The sequence below is a fragment of the Gavialis gangeticus genome, unplaced genomic scaffold (assembly GCF_001723915.1).
Source record: "Gavialis gangeticus isolate Ggan-Ray unplaced genomic scaffold, GavGan_comp1, whole genome shotgun sequence".
Classification (NCBI taxonomy): domain Eukaryota; kingdom Metazoa; phylum Chordata; order Crocodylia; family Gavialidae; genus Gavialis; species Gavialis gangeticus.
The window spans coordinates 18,075,258-18,099,391 of NW_017729030.1; the positions used below are offsets into that span (position 1 = coordinate 18,075,258).

General features: G+C 41.8%; 1 protein-coding gene across 1 annotated transcript in view; it reads right to left on the minus strand.

The window, feature by feature from the left end:
• Positions 1–2,782: 2,782 nt before the first annotated feature.
• Positions 2,783–24,134, minus strand: part of ARSJ (arylsulfatase family member J) — a 78,481-nt gene continuing 57,129 nt past the window's right edge. Inside the window, exon 2 of the mRNA XM_019522021.1 lies at positions 2,783–4,592. Coding sequence (XP_019377566.1) covers positions 3,188–4,592 — 1,405 coding nt within the window. The 3' untranslated portion in view covers positions 2,783–3,187. The remainder of the gene's footprint in view (positions 4,593–24,134) is intronic.

A 24,134-nucleotide genomic window follows, 5' to 3' on the forward strand; every position in this document is an offset into this window, starting at 1 on the left:
AGCTTCCTCACACTGTCTTTTCAAAAGTTGGGGAAATTAATTTTGTCCTTGTAAGACACTCTAGCATGAAAAACGTGTCATTTTTTACCTGAACCAGTGACCAAGAGTTGAAAAGCCACATATTCCATTACCAGTCTCTGAGATCATGTATCTCTTTGCAGAATGGACCTAGTACTGATATATATTTTTTAATTCAGTACATTTCAAAAGCAAGCTGAAAACCCTCTATTCATTAGGTTTAAAATGTCTTTGGTTAATATTCAAAAGATTTAAAGATTTTATTATGACAATCTTTCACAGAAGGAACCTGTGATTAATGGGAATGTAACAAACAGATTGAAAATTTTATTGCAGAGGCAGGGAGTGTTTTAAGGAATTCAGATTAAAGAACAATTTGTTAAATCAAAGTCTGATTCTTGACACATAATAAGTTATTCTTGCATTAAAACTTGAATATAACTGGACGTATATACACGTGCACTGTTCCTGCACAGTAACCTAAGTAACCAAAGTTACTGTACAATAACCAAAAATTACTACGCAGTATGAGCATGCTTCTACATGTGTGTGCCTGTACTGCATAGTAACTATGGTGACTTATGCTGACTTGGGAGTAAATTTGCTACCTGCATGAAGTCAATTTACTCCAACTTGGGAATAAATTTTCAACCTCCTGAGTAGTTACTGCGCAGTAAGTCATGTGCAGATGCCTTACTGCACAGTAACCTTATTTGTGTGGACTGACTTGGGACTAACTTTAGTCCCAAGTTAGTCCACGCACAGCATTACTGCACTGTAAAGTCTGTATGTGTAGATGCCAGTGTAAAAGCCACTTATTGCGCAGTAAATGAATGTATAGACACACCCACAATGTATCATGTATTTTAAAATGTAATTCTATGCAAATATTGTACTTTGTTTAAATGTCCATTCCCTATTCAAGTTTTCACACTTACCATGCACCTTAAAAATGTTTCAGGTTTTTCCTGGGAAGGTAGAAAATAAATTAATTTTTAGAGAAGAAATGAGAATATATATTTGAGATCTCCCTTACCAGTGTTAAATCTTAAGGTGTTATTAGTAGTTCTCCTAAGGGTGCCACAAGAGAATCTGAAGAAGACTAATGTCTTGACTTTCTGCATTTCTAGTTGATATTTTGGTAGGCAGTGTCAGATGCATTATTCTTTTTTAGGTCTGTATACCTTGAAAAAGAGAACAGGAACAATACTGAAAATCTAACACGGACACTTAACCTTTTTTTAGGTGGATGTTTATGGAAACTTATTGAAAAATATATATTCCCTATATGTCCGTGTTATCTTCTCTCCTAAGATTTCTCCCAACTAAACTGCAAAATGAGATGAGATCATTCTCGTGCCTGAGAGTTGTTTGATGATGCTTTAGTTCTGACACATTTATGCAAATTTGCAATCTACTGATTTTTGTGAGAGTATGTTAAACATATTAACCTTATCATCCAAAATTAGAATACACTTTTACTGGTATGCTCAACTGGATTCTGATCTCAGCTCACACCGATTTTACAATGTTCTTTTGACTACAGTGGATTTACACTAGCATTTACATTGAAATGCTAGAGTCAGGCCACCTGTTTCAAATGCTAGACATGATGAATTATTTTAAGTTGCATGGCCATGTAGCACATGTATCAGCTGTCCTTAATTTCACTTGGCACGTTTTATGTTAAGGTACAGGTTTGCATTTGAATTATATGATTACAGCAAAACAACAAGAATAAAGAAATCAGAATGTCTTGTAAGCATCCACTTAGGCACTTGAGAATTTTTCTTTAGCATCCTTGAAAAAAGGACAAAGATTTATTTGTGCCCAGCACTTTGTAACTCATTGACCGAAGAATCTTATCTCAAAAATGATATGTCATAAAATCTTGCCTTCATAAAAAAAAAAGAATCTTTGTAAGATTTTTTTCACAAGTAAAGAGGTGAATTAAGTTCTTTGGTGCAAAAGAGAGACCGACTACTTTTATGAATGCCATAAAAATAAACTATTTTAATAGATACATAAATAAAAAGGTTTAAAGTAGACTTTCCCTCCCAAAAAACACATATAGGTGGTCTAGCTTCTATAAAGAAACTGAACAACATACTCCAAGTGACTACTAAGTAAAATAATCACTTTGATACATTCAAAATAACTGGAGGCAAATCCATAAAGAAAAAAGATGTACCCGAATCATTCGTCTTTTGCATTCTAGCAGTGTCTACAGTATTTTATGGTTTTACAGTTTACAGTACTCTGCAGATTTGGATACATTAGCTGAATAAAACTCTTCTAGTGACAGAGCTAAAATAAAACAAAAACAGGTGACTTGCATCACCCACTGGTAAATGTTTCAATACGAATGAATTAACTAACTTGTGCTGTAAAAATAAATTATTTTTAGGTACTGCAGGATAATTATATTGAAGTATTTAAACATTACATTCATTTTGGTGGTGTGCTTAAAGACTCCATGTCTAATCCTTTGGTAGGTAATATAAGGCACATGCTAGTTTTTTCATGTGTATTTGGATACCAGCATTTTGATTTCACCAGAAAGAAGTATAGCCTAGCACACTGAAGGAAGAAAAAAATTCTTCCATTTATGTAGAACAGAGTAATGCAATTTAAAGCAGCTTGTTCTCCTCCAATATTTGGGTTATTCTGGTAGCTTAATCTTCCGCTGCGCTCCATAAAAAATTCACAGCTCAATGATTATAGCCCACTGTAAACTTCACTGATTGTCAGGGCCTTTTTTAAAATTTTTCCATATAAATGATGTTTATCAGCTTGAGAAAAATCTGTCATTAACTTTTCCATACCACTACCGAGATATTCAGTAGTTTAGTCATGGAATTATTCCATTATGTGTGCTTCAAATATGGAATTACTGAAGTTAAGAGTCATTTCCATTGTTATCTGGAATGTAGCTGTGAAAGATAAACACTATTAGTAAAGGAGAGAAGAAAATGTTTTTATGTGGGTGTTTATATAATCTCCAGGTACAGTGTCAAGATAACTTGTGCTAGTGAAATGTGAAAAGAAATCAGAAGAGGAGAGCTTTCACTCATAGTGCACATCTGGCATTTGTACTTTGGTGGAGTGTCAGAAGCTCAACAAAGAACAAACAGCCAGACTTAGGTCTGAGCAAAGACAGTAGTCAAGCCTATCCACCAGCAAGCCAGGAGCGGCAGTTTAAGGACTGCCCTTTTTTCTGATTTGATTTTTTTTTGTTTTTCTTCTTCTTTTGTTTATTTTCTCCCTTTTTATTTTTCCCTGGTTTCTTTTTCTTCTCATCGTCCTTAAACCATGGGCCCCAAACACCTCCGTTGAGTTTAGGATTACTCCGAGGGTCTTTAGGTGGATATCGAACGGGAACTGCAGTCTTATTGAACTGTGAAAGTCTCCACAACAAATACTTTACTACCTCAGGATATTTTCCAGAAAGATCCACTCTTTCATATGGGTCAGCAGTTATGTTAAAAAGCCACACTGTTTTCCCAGCTGACCAAGAAACCCGTTCATTATGCCAGCGATTGGGACCAGCATTGCTAAAAGCCTGAGGAGGGACCCAGTCACTGTATCCTGGATTTCCTGTCAGTAGTTTCCAATGGTTTACTCTAATGGCTGATTGAATAGCTGTGTTCCAGATCCCAAAGCCTGCTGCCCAGGAGCCATTCTTGGCTTTGGTGTAAATAGGATCAATGTTGTGTAAGATATCCACCCTTGGGGAACGCCTACCTTCACTAATGGTCTCCCATATATCATAGCCGTCCAACTGGATATTCTCATCGATCTGTCCTTCTGCCAAGGTGATCAGGGTGGGGAACCAGTCTGTTATGTGCACGAGCTCCTTGCACACAGACCCCTTGTTTTTCAGAAGCGGGCTATGAACAAAACCAACAGCACGGATTCCTCCTTCCCAATACGTCCCTTTGCTTCCTCTGAGGGGCCAGTTACTTCCTCCAGCCATTGGCTGCCCACCATTATCTGAAGAGTAAATGATAATACTGTTGTCATAGTAACCATATCTCTTTAAAGCCAGGGTCACATTGTGGACAGCTTCATCCAAGCATGCCAGCATCGCGGCGTATCTCCGCCTGTTTATATTATTTATTGATCTGTAATTTTCAAAATACTTGCCTGGTGCTTGCAATGGGGAGTGAACAGCTTGATAAGCAATATATAAAAATATAGGTTTCTTGGGATTATGAGATTCTAAAATCTGTTGTACTTTTTGTGTGTACATCTGTGTTGAGTAGATGCCATTGTCATGATCCCATGCTGCATTGTCATTTTCATACAGGTCATAGCCACATATCCCTGGGCTATCACACTTGTAATGAGTATAATAGTCCCCACTGCCCAAAAGTGATCCAAAAAAGGAATCAAATCCTCTCTGTGTAGGCATGCATTCTTTACGGTAAAATCCCAAGTGCCACTTGCCAACCATGTGCGTTGAGTAGCCAACCTCCTTCAGCTTCTGAGGTAGTGTCATGTTATCCAGAGGTAAGCAGTTAGGCTGGGTAGGCCTTATAATAGAATGCTGAAGACCTGTGTGTATCTGGTACCTGAAGACAACAAATAAAGGAGAAATACACATTAGAGGAGGAAAAAGAAAGAGAGAGGGGAAAAAAAAGAAACCTATGACCACCCACTTTCAAAAAAGGAGACATGTATAACAATAACAAAAGCTGTCTCTGCATAAACCAGTCTTTCCTATAAATGTTATGAAGTGTTATTCCCAAAGAATAATGAGGTCATGCCATGAAATTTACTGAAGCAAGAACTGTTATATTTTAAAGGTGTTTCTATGAAGCTACAAAAACCTGGGAGTCAACCTTATCAAACTGACTTATTTTTTGACTATATTCTATGAATACTAAGAATGGTGAAAACAAAACATTTGACCATTTATGTTTGTTTATTTAACCACAAGCCGAGCTCATCAAACACTACCTCATCATAACAATAATTTGGTACAAGCGTTCAGAACACATCTTAGCAACCTTGCACAATGCTGGGACCTCAGTGAACTGATCATGGCTTCTGAGACAGGGCATATGGACAATTAATAGGAGGAGAAAGAGAAGTTATTTTTCTTACAGTAAGTGGAGTTATTTGAGATGTATTAGCCATATCATTTCCACAGTCCTCCTTCCATGCCCTGGTTGACAGAATCTTGTATACATGGGATTCTGCAGTAGATCCATTCTCTTCTGTTTCAATGTGAAGCATGAGGAACAATAGGATACAAGTGCATCATATAGATACACTTGGTCAAAAACTTTTCAAACTCAACTCATGAGATACCTGTTTATAAACAATCACTTGAAGGAGAATGATAATACCATCAAAAGATTTCTATTTGTCTTATTTCTATGCTGATCATATACATGGCACTCAAAGCATAATGCTCATCAGTAAGGCATGCAGTCTACACAAATGTTCAAACAAATATTTTCTCATGTCTATCATCTATAGGTGAACAGATAGTTTACCAAGATGTTTATTCATCTGAAAAAGCTTTCCTTATGCCTGCTGTAACTGATTTATAGAACATTTTGTTGTTGCATACATGTTTATGTAAATTTGTTACAAATGTCTCTTATTTTACAAGTGGTAAACAAATCAATTGCGTGCAAGTACACTGGACTGTGAACATTAGCAGAATTTTTTTTAAATGGTATAATGGTAAATTCTGAAATACAGCTGATTCCTATAGAAAGACATATTGAATCCATATGATTAGAAAATGAATTCACTACGATGAGTAGTTAATACTAAAAATTAAAGCCAAATTGGCTAATATCAGTTTGATACTATAACATTTAAAAACTGTAAGTTAATGCTTTAAATCTAAATAAATTTCTTCCCTGAGGATAAGAGTATGTTAAGCTCTGGAAACTGGATGAGATCATTATCTCATATCTTACTCACCGGGCATGTCTACATGAGCTGCTGAGCTGACTAACTTTGCAGTAAAGTTGCTGCACTTACACATGCAGCCTTATTAGGATGCAATAAAATAATAAATGCTGCCATACATTAGTACTTGTAACTACAAGTACTATCCTGCTGCAGCATTATTTACTGCACAACAAGGCACATGTAGATGTTGATGGGGCTGACTGGGGCACAAAGGTGCTTCACTTTAGGGGCTGCCGTCTGACCAGCCCCACACTGGAACATCCTCATGCCCCAGCCAGCTGCTCTGCAGAACACTGAGCTGGGCTGGAGCAGTCCTAGGCTAGCAAGCTGATCCCCTATGTCCCGTACCTGCTGGGGCTGCTCGACCCAGTTCAATGTGCTGCAGTTCTGGGCATGCACATAAATGTGGTGACCAGGAGCAATAAGCTCTGGCATGATATGCAGAGCTTATTACATCCCATTGATTTCACATGTAGATGCGTCCAGTGATACCTTTCTTTTAATTCTCATAGTTCCTATTGAGTCTAGTACCCTGTCATGGTGGGACTACTTGTTGCTTGCTTCCTAACCTCACAAGCTATGCCAATGATAGTTCTACCCTGCAATTATACCTAACTTGGACCGTGAAGGATACAGACCAGGCAAAAATTAGCCTCTGGACCCCCAAATATGGAGATTCACTGTGAGGTTGACAATTCCACCCTGCAAGAAATTTACTTTCCATGGAAACAGAAAAGATGTCGCCTTTCTCCATCTCAGATCCTTGGGTTAGTGGGGAGGACGAAGGAATCCACATTATAGGGACTAATCAAATCTTGCCTTGGTACTAAGATGGTACCTTGAAGAATCCACAGCTTTAGGTTTGCTTTGAGTTATGTATAGAAAGATTCTGGAATGTACATATGATGATCCAAATTGAAAAATCAACTCATATTATATGAAAGATGGAAAATTATGGCACTGACATTCTCAGCTCAAGTGTATGTGGCTGGGGACAGACTATATTCCACAGGACAAGAAAATGAACCCAAGGTGGAAGAAGAGAAGGAATTACTCTGATCATGAAGGCATTGCAAAGAGCCATGTAGAACTAGAAGAAACATAACTATAAAATACAATATATGAGTCCAAATGCGATATATAAGAGAAAAAGTAATTTAATGCTTCATCCCTACAAATGAGCATAATGAGGATGGCAGTCACAGGTTTTACAACATCCTAGAGGACCTCAATAGCAGAGTCACACAACATGACACCCTCATTGTAGCTGCATATGATATGATACAACATTATCCGATCCAATATGATACAATTTGATATATAAATGTGCAAGTAGTGACAGATGTCCGTGGACTAAGCAACATCATTGATACATATGGAATCGGTTTACATAATGAATCTCTGCCAGTGAACTCATCCTGTTGTGGCAGGATTTTTTTTCCTATAACCACACTCACATAAAAAAGGGTGAGCTTCACAGTATGAAAAAACAGACTACTTTGGCCTGTATCTTCCCTTCAGTGTGCCAAAACATCCAGATAGATTAACAAAACTTTCTAGAGTTGCCAATGACCATCACCTGTGTATTGTACTGCATTATAAAGAGTTTACTTGCAATAAAAAGTAATCAAGAAAAATTCCTCAAAATTCAAAAACCTCCAAACATTAATAGAGTTTGAACTTTAGCTCTCAAATATGTCAGGATTCTATCTTTGATGACAGATGAGGATGATTATGTAAGGAAGGGTATCAAAAATATGCCAGTATGACTGACAATATATTGGGACTTTGAAGGGATAGGAGAGAAAACTGGTTGCTAAGACCACACAGAATGCCATTGCCAAAAGAAAACAGAAAATACTTCTTCCCTCCTTAGTGATAATGATAGGAGGAAATTAAAAAATGCAAAGAAGAAAGAAAACTAGATTAACTGCTAAAATGCTGAGGCAGAAAAAAAATTAACATATGTTAATAGGCAGACCCAGTAAGCTGAAGTGGCAGACAAAAAACTGCGTACAAAGAGGATAATGGGTGACATGAGTTACAGCTACAACGAACCATAAAAAACAAATATAAAAATATTCTTTAAACCCTGAAGAACAAATTAAAAGATGCTAAGGCACTTTCATTTTTATTGAACAGGTCTCTACCTGAAATAAAATTCACTTCTGACATTGTAGATAGGATAGAAGACCTTGATTTTAATTTTGAGGAAATTACCCTGGGGAAATTTAAATCTAATGCCAAAAACTACAATTCAGCAGGCCAGGATAAACTAACCATACATTTGCTCAAAGCAAGCAGTGAGCAAGCTCAAGAGAACTATTTGCGCAAGTGGGAATAGGATCTAAACATGTCACTTATGCTCCTGACAGACAGAGTAAAGGTGCAATGGGATCTGATGCAGGATCCCAACAATCATGCTTCCTGCCATGCCACATGCCCTGTATCAGATCATACAGTGCCATATTGCCAGTGCAAGGGGAGCCCAATCATATGCCCCATGCCCTCCTGCAGCTGGGAGCTTTGATCAACAGAGCAGGGATTTCTGACCAGTCAGATGGGAACTCTGATCAGCTGATGGTGAGAATATGGTACACCAGCAGCTCTCATCAGCTGAGGAACCCTATCAGCTTCTAGAGCACTGGGGAGTCCTGAAAGTCTCCTTTTGCTCTAGATGGTGGGCACTGGCCACACCTTCAGTTAAAAGTGTGATAAGAACCAGCCACAAAGTTATTATATAACATACAACATATGTGTAATAACTTTATGACTTATTCCTCATTTTAGCATGCTATTAATTGAATAAGCGTGTGCCAGGACACTACTGTAAGAGAGAACCTGGGAGCACTGCAGGCTAAGCAGGATGCAGCAGCTGCAGTTGCTGGGGCAACAGGCCAATAAGGCCTATTAGCAGGCACCTGCAGGCAGCCCAGGCAGCCTGCTGACTGGAAGGGGCCAGGGCCCTGGGAAGATATAAGCCCAGAGCCTGAGCTGGCAAAATAGTCTCTCCTTGGCTGCTGTAGGGCAAAGAACTCCTGGCAGCAGGGCTCTTGAAGGGACTGTGGTGCTGCACATGGATCCCCAGTAGGGTTGCCAACTCTGTTTGAATCTATTCCGGAAGGTTTCATCACATGATGTAATGACATGAATGACTTTATGTTGGGAAGGAAAATGCACATTACTATTACATTTAAAAAACCCATTGGATAACAGTATAAATCAGATACAACATCTAATATTTATTTTAATTAATGCCCTATCAGTTATCTCCCAGGGGACTCTCAGCAGTCTCCTGGAGATTTATTTCTAATTCCTGGAGACTCCAGGACAATCCTGGAGGGTTGGCAACCCTAATCCCTGTGTGTCCATGGGAGCTTGCTAGCATATGGCCCAGGGCTGGGAGGCAATCCTAGCCAAGCGGTGAAGGAAAGATAACCCTCTTAATGGGGCAGTGGGCTGTTTCCCCTTTGTGTTTCTGTTATAGCCCAGGGACTTATGTTTGTGTTGTATTTACACCAGTGGTTTGGGATAGGACTATAGGAGCAATATACAGAGGTCTCATTAGGGCCCAAGGGGCATGTGATCATCTTGAGTCCTACTGAGGCAGGCTCAAGGCCCAAGTGACTATTGAGCCTGGAGTGGGCATAGAGCAAGGCCACAGGGCCAGGCAGGGACCAGGGGCCCAGTGCCTGAGGAGGGTTGAAGCCACACAGGGAACAGGGGCCGGCGCCTGAGAGAGGTGCAGCCACACAGGGGCCTGAGGCCTGGCAGACAGGGGTCAGTGGCCACAGGCCCGGTGACCGGAAGGGAATAACCAGAGCTAGTGTCTCAAAGCCAGGTCTAATATAGTGGGCCCAGGAAAAACAGCCTAGCTAGATTAAAGGGGCAGAGGCCAAGAACACCAAAGCCCCAAAGGAGGGAACAACGTGATGGTAACACCTGTGAGGCTTGCGTAGTGTAGGGAAGGATTGGAGCTATGCAATTAGCTCCTAAAGCTTTGGGTTCCCTGCAGGGCATGGTCAACCAGAGAGGCCCAACATGGGGCCTGGGGAATAGTAAAGACCAGTAGGGTGCCAGGGAACCCTAGCAAATTGAGCCAGAGCCATGTGAAGGCCTGTGGGCAGCCTCCCTATTATCACTATTATACCATCAAGGCATGGCAGGTTAGAAGGGAAGGCACCCTAGGGATGGAGCAGGGCATGGTTGCGGAGCCACCAGGGGGTAGCATGGCCACACCTGGGACCCCAATGTGCTACCTTACTTAAAGACATGATTAATCAATCTTAAGTGTAACATCTGTCAGGGGCTGAATAAATTCTACTTCCCTGCCTAAACAGGAGTTGGATTTGGACCAAATTCTTTGCACAGTATTTGAAAACACCATTGGTCCTTACTCAAAAGATAGGATAGATGGTTTAGGGACAATTAAACATCCTGAAGGCAGTGCCCTTTCCACGACACTCCTTGTAAAGTCTACCTATGTTCAAGAAAGCCTGGTTTTCCCTGCCTCATTGGATTCCTGCAGAAATGTTCACAAAAGCAGAACTGCACCAGCCTTCTTATAACAGTCCAGTTCAGTCCACTCATTCCTGCCATGAGACCTTTCAATCAGCTCAAGAGCATCTCAGAATCTGTCCACGTAACTTGGTTCCTGGGTGGCTCTTCCATGATAACACTTTTCCTACTATTTAGTGTTTCCATTTGAATAGAAGAACATGGCCTTCTACTGTTGTCTCTTTACTGTTAGCTTTTTGGAATTCAAATCTAATACGGAGCTAAAAGGACAACAGAGAAGGCAAGCAAGCTCCACACTCAAAAAAGTTTGCAGCTCTATCAAGTTACATACAGAATTAATTAAGTAAACATAGATTCCTCAAATAAGGCATCTCAAACCTAACATCATAATTTTAGTTTGAGAGAACCTGAGCCAACTAGTACCAGGAATTATCCTCAACCATATGATTTTATCCAATCTTTTCTTGAACACATTAAAGTATCCTGGTTCCCTATCTGTCATTCAATCAGCTGGCTATTATTTTATATACAAAAAATTGCCTAAATTCTCTTCTGGTCTCTACTTTCACAATTTTAGGATATATTTCACATGTGTGGGTGGTCTTCACCTATTTAGTGGACAGGTTTTACATTATTGTTATCTATGTTCTGGATTCATGTGTGTGTGTTTGTATGTGTGCATATTTATATAATTCTGTAAAACCATTGACTGTACATGAAAATGTTTCAATTATAGAAATAGTTCAAAGGAAGAAAAGAGTATTCTTTGTTATTGCAGTAATAGCAGGATTTGCTCTTTCCCTTTCTCTATGTGCCTAATTGATCCATTATGGGCAGTGTTTTCTTTTTAGTGAATGCATTGAATTTTCAAAGGGCATGCAGGCTGTTGGAGGAAATACAAAGCTGAGTAGGTAAAAGACACTGGTTATTGTGGAAGTCAAACAGCAATGGGAAAGGCATCTCAACACTGCTGTTCTGCAATTACACACAGATTGCACATGAGAACAAAACCACAGAGACTGTAAGTGACAGGTATTGATTTTCTGGTTCTCTGGAAGGCAACTTTGTGAACAGCTGTGACTGTGACTGTCGTGGTAACTCTTGTACTGAAGGACTGAAAAAATTTTAAGAAGAAATAACTTGAATTTAATCCAGAGGTGGGCAAAATCTGACCTGTGGTCTAAATGCAGCCTGCTAGGCCATTCTATTCGGCCCGTGGGGCCCCTAAAAAATTTAGAAAATTAATATTTATCTACTCCGGCTGCCTATCATGTGGCCCTCGATGTCTTGGCAAAACTCAGTAAGCGGCCCTCTGCCCAAAATAATTGCCCACCCCTGAATTTTAATCCCATATACAAAACTAGAATTATTATGCTGAATAGTCTGGAGTTAATCACAATTACACCATTAGTAACCAATTAAATGGTTACAGACTGGGGTGCAGAACCTAATGTTATAGTTTCTCTGACTTTGATCTCTACAAATTACATTTACATGAAGGTAATATTGTGATTTGTATTGTTTTGTTAGGTAATCTAGTCCATAGTGGGACATATACAGCATTCGTCCCAATCAATGTGCCTAGGTTAAAGCAGACTCCATTTGTTATGTCTAAAAACACCAAAGCAGTATTCTGCACTTGCAAAGGAAATACTTAAGCACAATTTGTAAATAAATACAAGAATGTGGTCATTGGAAATACAAATATAATGATTTTTATTTTACACTGTAGTTAATCATAGAATTATAGAAAGTTAGAGTTGGAAGGGACCCCAGGAGGTCATCTAGGCCAACCTCCTGCTCAAAGCAGGATCATCCTCAACTAGATCATCCCATCTCAGACTATTCATTGTGTATTTTCAATTACTCTTTCTGTTTGACTAGCATAGAAGCTATTAAGATGTTTACAGTTAGGCTACTCAAATGAAAAGGAAACCTCTTATAAACTTCCCAGCTAGGGACAGAAGTTACACACAGACTGGTTTAAGTGATCAGAAACCAGTTTAAACCTGTAACAGAACAGAAGTTCAATGTACATAAATTGCTTTCAAAATGGCCAAAACCAGTTTAAGATAAACCTAGATGGATATAGTATCAGACTTAACTGATTTAGGTCAAGCCAGTTTATGGAACTACTATCTCAGATTCTTTCCTGGTTGAAGTTAAGTCACAGTCCCCCAGAATCCCAGGATGCTTTGCAGCCTTGGGCTGTGCTGTCTGCTCTAGCAAAGCAGGGACTGCCCCACCCATCTTCTCCCTCGCCTGCTTCCTACTTGTGTCCATCAGCCCATAGTGATGAGGGGACAGGGGAACAGACTCCTAGACTTTCCTAGCCCAGGTGTACACAGTGCGTGGGGACTTTTCACCCCTCCACAGCCCTCCCTGTGCTGGGGGCACCCTGGGGAGTTGAGGCACATCACCCCCCACCCCCTCCCCTGCACAGCTGCTTGCCTTCACCACTGCCACAGGAGGGAGGGGGAAGGAGTTCACAAGGTCCCAGGTGTGGGCACCAGGGAGCCCCCACCTCAGGAGGCTTTCCCTGCCCCAGCCTGGGGTCCCTTAGCTGGGCACAGCTCTGGGGAGCTGATGGAAATTTCCCCCCTTCCCAGCTGCTAATTTGCTTTGGTTGCTTCCATAGGAGGGAGGGAGGAGTCCTCCAGGCCAGGTGCCTGCCCATGCAACCTGGCATGGGGGCACCAGGGAGCCCCTGTCTAGGGGGGCTTCCCCCCACCTCCCCAGGGTCCGCAAGCCCAGGGAAGCCCCAGGGAGCTGAGGGGAATTGCTCCCCTCCCCAAGCCCACAGATGCTTCCCTCAGCTGCTGAGAGCTTCATGGATAGTGTGGGGTAGCCTCAGGGAACAGAGGGAAATTCTCCCACTCCTCTGCAGCTGCTTCTGCCTTAGCTGCTGTGAGTCTGAGGCAAAAGCAGCTGTGGGGAAGTGGAAAAATTTCCCTCCACTGCCTGTGGCTGTTCCGAGCTATCTTTGAGACTCACAGCATCTGAGATAAGCAGCACTGGGGTTTGGGAAGCCAAGAATTCCCCTTAGATCCCTGGTGCTGCCCCAGGCAGGGGTGGGGAGGAACCCTCCAAGGAGAGGGCTCCCCAGTGCCCGCATGCCGGGGTGCATGGGTAGGCACCCACCTGGAGGACTCCTTCACCTTCTCTCCTGTGGCAGCAGCAGAAGCACTTGGAAATTGGGAGGGGGGAGGTGGGGAATTCCCCTCAGCTCCCCAGGTCTGTCTGGGCTGGGGAAATGTCTTAAGGGGGAGGCTCCCCCAAGGTCAGCCAGCACCTGGATGAGACTCCTTAACCCACTATGGGGGGGACACAAGGGGGTTGGGGCATGTACTGGGGAGCCAATCAGGGACAGCCTCACTTGGCTGGGCTGGCAATGGTCAGCAGGCTGGGAGACGTACTGTAGTGCCCCTGCCTACTGGTCTGGGTCAGTGCAGGCCTCCCCCTGCCTCTCCCAGTTAAAAACAATGTCCATTCAGTTGGTTATTGGTTCCATCTACTCAGCTTAGAGGAAACTGCAGAGATTGAATCGATTCTGCCTCAGGCTTTTTGACTGTCCATACTGAACCCTATTCTCTAAACCTTGGCATCTGAAAAATAATTTCAGTTTTGTTTTGGACTGGAAAGTGAGTGATGCTTCCATTAAGGAAAGTCAGCACTGATGCTACATCTTACTTCCTATCTGAAAGCAGAGTGCATATTCTGCTGCTAAAAGTCAGTTTGTGAGTTAAGAGGCTAGACCCTCAGCCAATTTAAATCAGCATACCAACACTGAAGTCAGTGTGAATCAAACTTTTATTGAATTTAATTGTTTTTTAAACTTTTGGATGTTTGATTTCCAAGTTTTAATAAAACAAATTTGCCTATGGTAGTTTCCTGTCTTCATTTTATTGGGGGACAAACAAAGAAAAGGAAAAAAAAAGAAAGAAGAAAATTGAGTTAGGCAACTTTTGGTGATTACAGAAATTCTACATTGGAGATCAAAAGCTTCTTGAGTTAGTTCCATATATTCAGTTTGAATTACAGCAAGACTGAAGTCATGTGTAATGTAGGAGACTCAGCCAGAGTGCCCCAATGTTTCAGTTTATGTATTTTTGACCTATGCTATACAGATGCCTCCTTAACCACCTTTCTCAAATGCGAACCTTCCTCTTACCTTCAATGTGAGTTTCCAACTGGGAAAGTAAGAATCGGAAATGTTTCTAATTATGTAACATGCATGCATGGAACTGCTGGCTTTAGCCATTTATAGCTTTTAAAAATACTCCATTATTTTCTTCAAATTTGCATTATTTTGAAGTCTTAATAAAAGCCAACAAATTGTAGTTTGAAGTTTCTAATTTTGGCTGCCAGTTACAACATGAGTGGATAATGTATTTCCATCATGCTTGTATAACTCAGAAAGAGATGAATGAACTTTGGAATTTGGTAGAGCATTATAAGTAGCACTGAAGCTTGAACACTACATTAATTGTAAAGATTAGTTCTGAAAATTGGGATGATAAAAAACACATTCCTTTGATAAAACTAAGAACTTTATCACTTGAACATAATGCAAATTGCAAGGGGGAAAAACAGTGGTATTGCAGATTTTAGGTTTTGCCAAGGGCTGTGCCACTTCTACTCTTATTTCATTTACTCACTTGAGTTCTTACCTTATTCCTGGAGGAACTACATTAAAATAAAAGGAATTATTTAAAAAGTATGGTACATTCCACATGAGTAAGTGTAGACTGAGTTTCTAAACCTGGTCTCTAGCAGTTATAATGGGACAGCTGTTTTGAGTTTTATCCATGTCCCCAAAACTTTCTTAACCGGATTTTCTTTTTCAAGCTGTGCAAGACATTCTCAACTAAATCAGAAACCATGTAAAAACATTTCTGGTTTCAGTGCACATGACCAATGAAATGAGGCTAGTCAACAAGACTGCTCAGGTTTCCAAGTTCTTGATCAAACTTGGGCCCAGCTTTGAAAGAACCTCAGATTATATATGATTTTGCATTTAAAAAATGTCAAATTAATAGAAAAATAGATGTTACACACTGATTTTGTGCTGATTTTTTAAAATTATTTTTTACCCCAGGCTTCAGGTCAGGGAGAGTGATCATAGGCAGATCACTACAGAAGACGTTGGGACAGACCAATGGAGCCAAGGAATCAATTTATACCAGACAAGGATCTCCCCATAAATTTAAATGAACCTATTAAAATTTCACACCAATCCTGGCAAAGTGAAGTATTATACAACACTAAGTCCTGTCAAGCTAATAGTAACAATGACAACTGCAAATGGTGCTAAAAATATAGCTTTTAAAAAGTGTTAAATATGCTATTTACTGCATATGTAACTGCCAATAAAGTGTTTTGTTATTTAAAAGTCTTACTTTTCTAGTGGTGTTAGAGTGGTGGTGTAGCTGTGATGGTCCGGGAATTGCCAGAGGCAAGGATTTCTTGAGGTGATGTCTCTGACTTCACTAACTGTATAATTGGGAGTGTTATGGCAGGCTGTGGGCAGCCAGTTCTGGGGGTGACCCCAGGGTCAGGTGAAGCCAGCAAGTCAGAAGCCAGGAGATTTGTCCAGGGAACCAAGTCAGAGATCCACAGTGTTAGGCAGAGTGCAAGGTCAGGCAGCTAGCCAGGTCAGGTATCCAAGGAATCCATCCTTGGAAGTAGCACAAGCCAGGGGTGCAGCAGCGTAGGTACAAAGTTAAGCTGTGTTGCCCAAACACTTCCTTTTCTGGGTCAGGGTTTTATATTGGAAGGGGAAAGAGGTCAACTGACCCTGTCTGGCCACTCTGGTGGCAGGGAGTGGGTGTGTGGCTAGGCCCAGCTGGAGGCCTCTGGCCACCTGTGTCTGCCACAATACTCTGCTGAGAAGGTGGCACACTAGGATGAGTAGCTATGTGAGGCAAAATAAGACCCCAGGTTGAAGGTTATTGCCTAACAGGGATAAAGTTGGATAGGCTTGTGAATGCTTTGCATTTGAAAACGTATCTAACTTTATCCCAACTCTACAGTTGATCCAATAAAATATATCATCTCAAAAATCTCTTGCCTCTTACATTTTCATAAAAGCTCAACATTTCTCAAACAATAAAGGCTGTTAATCAGAAACAACCTTAAAAAATACCCACTTAGCACCTACACTTTAAAACACCTCTTTCTTTTGAAAGAGAGTGGATACCACAGCAACAGAGGACAACTACTTATATTGTCCTGAGACCAAGACACCTTACTCCAAAATAGTATGCACAAATTTTAGCTTTGGGTCAACAAAGTTAAGCACATGCAGCTTCACTGAATTCAATCAGGTTTTTGGCTGAATCAGGGTCAAAGCGAGCAATCAAAGTTTGTCCCAAAACATGCCATTTTGTCCTAGTTTAAATTCTGAGAGGTTCCTAGGCAATCAAAGGAATACCTTATTCAGTAGAACAATCTCTTAGAAGATACAGATAGAATAGAAAATTAAAAGTAGAAGAGACATCTTTTCCTCCCAGTTCAAGATGGTGGGTAATATATTCTATCTACAAGAGTCTTACTGTAGTTTCTATTAGATACAGATGACTTCTCATTGACACAAGAAAAACAGCATAACAACAAGTAGGCTATATTTTCTGAAGTGACAGATAAATTCCCCAGTACTTATCAAGCCTTTCTGAGGTCTGAGGGAATAGGGATTCACTTCTAAAGTCAGAACAGTTTTTCTACTACTGCCCTTCCCAAGGGTTTGCACAGGGAAGTGACAACTTTAGTGTATTCTGGAGCTCCATAGAGCCTTCTTGGAAAACGCTGCAGGCAGAATTAGTCCAGCCAGGGCTGTTCCATTTTTGGGTACTTTTGCTCCCCTTTGTCTCCCACATGGGCTGCATCTGCTTGCAGTGGCGTAAATAATACTGCAGTGCTCGCTCCTGCACATGTGTTTTGCTGTGGGACACATTGTCCTGCTGTGGGCGAACTGCCTGTGTCCAATTCCTCCTGGCTCCCAGTGCATTGCTCCAACGATGCTCCATGTGCTGCAGCAGGGAGTGTATTTAGCCCAGGTTTTTGACATTTGTATCTTTTGATTTAGACCTACACTGCTGAGCAGTTATCTTGTACAAAAGCAAGGCACAACACTGGAGAGTATTGTTACCACGGGATAGATTCAAACGTAATAATAAAAAGGCAGCTCTCTACAGGCTTTCACTGTTTTTAGCAAAATAAAACAAAACTGTGGAGGTACTTAATGTACACATACACACACATTTTCATCTTTATTTTTAAATTTTTGTATGGCTTGATTAAAAGAGTCATTTTTTAAAATACTGTATACATTAAGACCTATCAAATATTATTAGCTGCTTTATCACTTAAGCAGCCTCACTGTTTGGTTTTTCATTTGAAAGATTTCATATTCTGCATTATTTCAGAACATTTTATTAATTCTTTCAGAAAAATATGAGGAGGCAAGGGCTACTCCACCAAATACAAGAGAAAAAAAGCCAACAAATACAAAACAGCATATCCAAGGTATAATAATTTAGAAGTTTTCAATTAAGCAGGATTTTCCATGGGGGGTGAGTGAGTTAAGGTGGCAAAATCCATTTGAAGTTTACTAGGGGTTGGAATCTTAACTCACTTAAGATAGCTGGCTACAAAACAAGATCCAGAGAAGAAAGGAAACATCTGCCTTTCCATAGGTGAATGTCCCAGGATACAGAGGGACACTGCTTATGCAGGGAGATGCAAATTAAAGTTCCCCATGAAACGTAGTAAATATGGTCCAAAATTTCTATTCCCTTCTAGCACCCATAGCTGCATTATGTATTTTTCATACGTTAGTTCTCATTTTAATAAACCATTACTAACCTCTCATTATTTCACCTGATAGGCGTTTCTGTCACTGAGACAATCTATTTAAAATGAAAGAAAGAGGACAGTGGAGAATATGGGTGCACAAAACAGCTGGAATACGTGTGTATATGTGCCTATTGTTTTCTTAGTTTAGAATTCAGTGCAGCTGTGGAAACAGAGAGGTTTCCAATGTAATCATGACTATTTTTCATTAAAAAAAATAAAAAGAAATGATTGCATAATCAGTGTTCTTAGTTTCATGCCTCTATATTAATAACATGAAAACAAGAAAAATCTAACAAAACTTTTGTTTGTCACAGATCCACCCACTTCCACAAACTCTTGAGTTCTGAGTGAAAGCAGACCCTTTTCTGAACTGAACCAGATCACTATGATATAATGAAGAAAATGTACTTTTGGAAACTTATTCAAACTGGGTAAGATTGTCATCCCCTTTCCCACTCCCTGTACATCAGGAAGAAAAGGTATGGAGACATACAAAGGGTTTAAATTTCAAAATCCTCTGACGTAAGTGGGGCCTGGGGGGGGTGGAGAATTTTGGCTTAGTAGCTCAGGAAGACAGTTGCAGACTCCCACACAAGCTTTAGCATAAAGGAATGTCAGGATGGATCTTGGACAAGCTGTGCATGTCTGGGTAGATGGAAGGATGCAAGGTGCTAACAATGATTTGTGGGACCTGGTTCAGGTGGCTTAATTTAAGATGCCTAACCTGCATCCAGATTGCTATGTGCAAACATCTGCTGCTTGCCAGAAGGAGGTGTGGGCAGCTGGAGGCAAGGAAGTCAGGAGAGGGAGGGTACTTACTAGTCTGGTGGGGGAGCTAGCTTGGGGAGTGTGGGGGACTAGCCTAGTCAGGGTCTAGGGGGTAACGAAAGCACAGCTCCAGCACTGTGGAGAGTGGCTGGGCTTTTTGAGTCATAGGTCTGTGCTGGGAACATGTGCAAGCATTCATTAGGTCAGGTTAACCCATTTTAGGTTGAGTTAACTCATGCAGATCTAAAGTTAGTTCTCATATGATAAGAACTAATTTTAGATCTGATGCTGTTTTCAGAGTGACCTAGGCTCTGTGAACACTTGTGCGCACAGCCATATAGATCGTCTCAAGCTCAGTTAGGGTAATCTAAATATAATGCTTATGTGTACCCATAGGCCGGATCCAGACATGAAGGCATGTGCAGTTTGTGGCACCACAAACCACACACCCAGCACATTAAAACATGACCCACAGGATTTCTGTGTACTATGAACCACTGTATGGCTGAATCCAGTGCATCAGAAATCCCAGTAACAAAAAAACCCAAAAACCACTGTGAAAAAGAGCGGCACAGTGCACACCACTGTTAGGCCACCGTTGGAGTATTGTGTCCAGTTTTGGGTGCCACACTTCAAGAGAGATGCAGAGAATTTTGAGAGGGTTCAGAGGAAGGCCACTTGTATGGTCAGAGGCCTGCAGGCAAGGCTGTATGAGGAGAGACTGAGGGACCTAGATCTCTTCAGCCTTTGCAAGAGAAGGCTGAGAGGTGATCTTGTGGCTGCCTATAAATTCATCAGGGGAGATGCTCTATTTTACTTGGGCATATTTTACTTGGGCACCCCTTGGAGTAACTAGGAACAATGGCCACAAATTGACAGAGAGCAGATTTAGGTTGGACATTAGAAAGAAGTTCTTCATGGTAAGGGTTACCAGAATCTGGAATGGGCTTCCAAGGGAGATGGTGCTCTCCCTTACCTTGGGGGGTCTTCAAGAGGAGACCAGATGAGTACCTATCTGGGGTCGTCTGACCTCAGCGCTCTTTCCTGCCCAGAGCAGGGATCAGACTCATTGACCTACTGAGGTCCCTTCTGACCCTAACATCTATGAATCTATGAACCACAGGAGTGTGTGCCAGCAGACACAGAGGTTTGGTCCTCCTGGGAGACACTCTGGCTGCCGGTCAGAACTTCTCCCCTCCTCTAGTGCTGTCCTGGCTCCTCCAGCATGCCTGGAGCTGGGAGAAATGGGGAAACTGGAGTTTCCCCAAAATGGGGCACTCTGCCCTCCACCAAAGCGCACATGTAGGTGAATGCACAGTGGCCAAAAGTAGTAGCACAAATTTGTGCTGCTACAACCACACAACCCTGAATGTGGGGATGTGCTCATAGGCTGCATCCAGATGAGCGCAGCCACGTGGACATGTCTGCGGTGCCACATTCTGCACATTCAGCTATTCTCCATGCTTCAAGGTAGCAGTGTGGGGAAAGGGTTTGACCATGGGAGATCCTGGGGTCAAAAAAACCCATGCAAAAAAAGGCAGAGGAGCGCATATGGGGGAAGTGCACCGCCCTAAACTGGAGCCTGGCCAGCCGGAGCCACATTCCAGCTGACAGCCAGGCTCCGAGCAGCGGGATTGCCACTCCTGCAGCCCTAGGAGGTCCCCAGAGATGAGGGTATGTGGCACACATGTTCCCCAGGGAGGAGTAGCAGCAGCAGCAGCACAAGGTGTGCTGCTGCTTCTTGTCCCTTGGGAAACAAACATCCACACTCGTGGATGCGGCCATAGACAGCAATCTGTACAATGCTATATGCCAAGTTACATGTCAAGCCTCCTGAGCTGAGAGGATGTAAATGTGATTTAAGGTTTGTATACACCACAGTCCCTGTTGGTTGCAAGTTCTGTGCTCCATTTCTCAGAGGATACCATACTAGGTGAGAAGGCTGTCAGTCTTCATATCCATTCAGTATTTTCCTTCTCTGCTGAGTCCTCCAGTGAGAACTAACAAAATAGCTTTTGTGATCCAGGCACATCTTCTGGGAAATAAATACTGCTAATTTGTCCTACATACTGCCTTACAATGGTCAGTTCATGCTGACTATTGGTCATTGCCAAACAATACTGGATTTGATTCTTTAACCTAGAAATGGAGGGCTTTACTATCTCAAGTTACGACTGATATCTAGAGCCAACAGCTTCTATTGGAAAAGTAAGTTTCAACATTTCAAGTGTTATCAGTCAGTATCTTTTTGTACCATTCAGCCTGAAGAAACACATTGCTTAAGACATCTGCACTATCTACAGCCCAGAATAAAACTTATTGTGATACACACTTGAAATTTATTCAGCTAAATTTTCTCAAGGTTGAATTCAAGGGAATTTTTTTTTCCTGCAACCAAGAGTAATTTATTCAACAAATAGCTCAACTAGGTTTCAAAAATATAAAGCAAGGGCAGAATTGATCTTTGGCAATATATATATTGAGACTTTCATTGAACAGTAGGTTATTTTCTTGTGTTTTTAGTCGAAGTACCACACTGAAGACACATCATATTATTACTGATTTAATTTCATCTATTGGTATAATTTATATCTCCTTAGATTCTATATCACTTTAAATACTATACGACAACTTTGACTTGATGGCAAGGTCTGGTCACAAAAATGGCAAGAATCCAAAAAGCAAAAGCTGTAATATAGGATAATCAATACCATGTCATACTACAGTAAAAACCCTGTTATCTGGCATTCTACTGTCCAGAACACTCTACTAATGAGAATTGCCGGCTGGCCAGCTGAACACCGGGGGTGGAGGGGTGGGGAGCTCGCACGTTGTGGCAGCTGCCACCACCACCTACCACCCTGCGAAGTTGTTGCTCTGTGTGCAGCCTCCACTATCCCCCATGCCCTGCTCCATGTTTGGTCGCTGCCACTCTCCCCTCTTCTGCCCTCTCTGTTCCACTTCTGTCTGGAAACCTGCGTTCCTCAGGTAACCGGCATTTTAGATATCCAGGACCTCTCATTCCCCACTCATGCCGGATAACAGGGATTTTACTGTAGTATATACAGTAAGATTATAACTGCCTTGTTATTTCAGAAACTTGGAATTATTCTGAAATCTTCAGCTATAGCAGATATTTTATGAATCCTTACACCAAGTTTAGGTTCTGTGAAGGATACTGTATCATCAGCAATGTCAAAATTACATAAATGTGATATGTTTCTGAGATTGATTCTAAACCACACATACCTTCACAGTTTTATAGTGCTAAATCCAGAAACGTATCATGTATTTATGTAATTTTTACATTATGTACGTACAGCTGCAGCCTCTCTGGTATATTTATTACTTAATTACCTTAATGTGCAAGTGCCTAGGACTACCTTGTAAAGGCAGCAGTTACAGAAAACACTGGCCAGATTCTGTCACCTTTTTTATACTGAGTAATCACTTCATTAGACCCCTTGATTCCAATAGGACTATTTTAGCAACAAAGTACTACCCTTGAATAGTAAAGATGGTAGAATTAGGTTCTAAGTTACAGAAAGGCAGCCTTTTCCTGGAATATACACAGGTGGTTATTTAATAGAATCATAGAAAATTAGGGTTGGAAGGGATCTCAGGAGTTCATCTAGTTCAACCCCCTGTTCAAAGCAGGAACATCCCAAACTAGATTATCCCAGCCTTTGTCTAACTGGGTCTTAAAAACCTCCAAGGATAGAAACTCCACAAGTTCACTGGGTAACTTGTTTCGGTACTTTCCAACCCTTCTCATGAAAAAGGTTTTCCTTATATCTAACCTAAACTTCCCTTGCTGCAACTAGAGGCCATTGCTCCTTGTTGTCATCTGCCACTACTAAAACAGGCTACTTCCCTCCTCTTTGGAACCACCCTTCAGGTAGTTGAATGCTGCTATTAAATCCTCTCCGAGTCATCTCTTCTCCAGATGAAATAAGTTCACTTCCACCCTGTCCTTAGAAGTCACGTACCCCAGCATTCACCATTTGCATTACCATCTGCTGGACTCTTTCCAATTTGTCCACATCCTTTCTGTAGTGGGGGGCCAAGACTGGGCACAGTATTCCAGATGTGGCCTCACCAGTGTCAAAGAAAAGGAAAGTGTCACTTCCCTTGATCTTCTCACAATGCTCCTACTAATACAGCCCAATATGCTGTTAGCCTTCTTTGCAACAAGGGTGCACTGTTGGCTCATATTCAACTTACTGTCTGCTGTAACCCCCAGGTCCTTTTAGATGCTATCTCATTTTTATCATGATCTCTGTTCTGCCTAATTGGCACAATATAATGGCATTCTTGTGATATACAGATTTTGACACATTATATGTATTTTAAATAGACGTGCACCGATAGAGATTTTTCTGGCCAATACTGATTTTTAAGGAAGCGTATTGACCAATACTGATCTGATTTCTGATATGCAGCTCTTCAGCTTCTGTTAAGCTGGTAAGTCTGGTGTGGTGGAAGGGGAGGGGAGGAGTTTGTGGGGGCAAATCAAGGCTCCTGCGGTGAGAGAGGGAATGGGGCTGGGGTAGTCACTGCCCAGCCGGGGCAGGGAGGGGCACGGGAAAGAGCTGCAAGCAGCTTGTCTGAGGGCCGGGGGGGGAAGGGGTTGGCATGTGCCCCCCAGATCTGTGTGGAGCAGGGCAGACTGCAGCTGAGAGCCAGGGCTGGGGCTGGGGCTGGGGTGGGCACAGGATGGATGCATAGTTTGTCGGGGGGGGGGTGGCTTCCGCTACTGCGTGTGGCTCGTCTAGTGCTCATCTGGAGGCTCCTGATGCTGTTCCTGCCGCTTGTCCAAGAGGATATAAGGGGGATGTGTGCCCCCAGATCTGTCCAGCTGGGAAGAATCCAGCTTCAGCCTGCCCCGCCCCACACAGATCCAAGGGCACATGCCCCCCCCATGCTGTACCTGACGAGCAGCGGAAGCAGTGGTGGGAGCTACCAGATGACTACCAGATAAGCTGCGCACAGCAGCAGAACCACCCCTCCCTTCCCATGCCCGTCCCAACCCCAACTGGGTA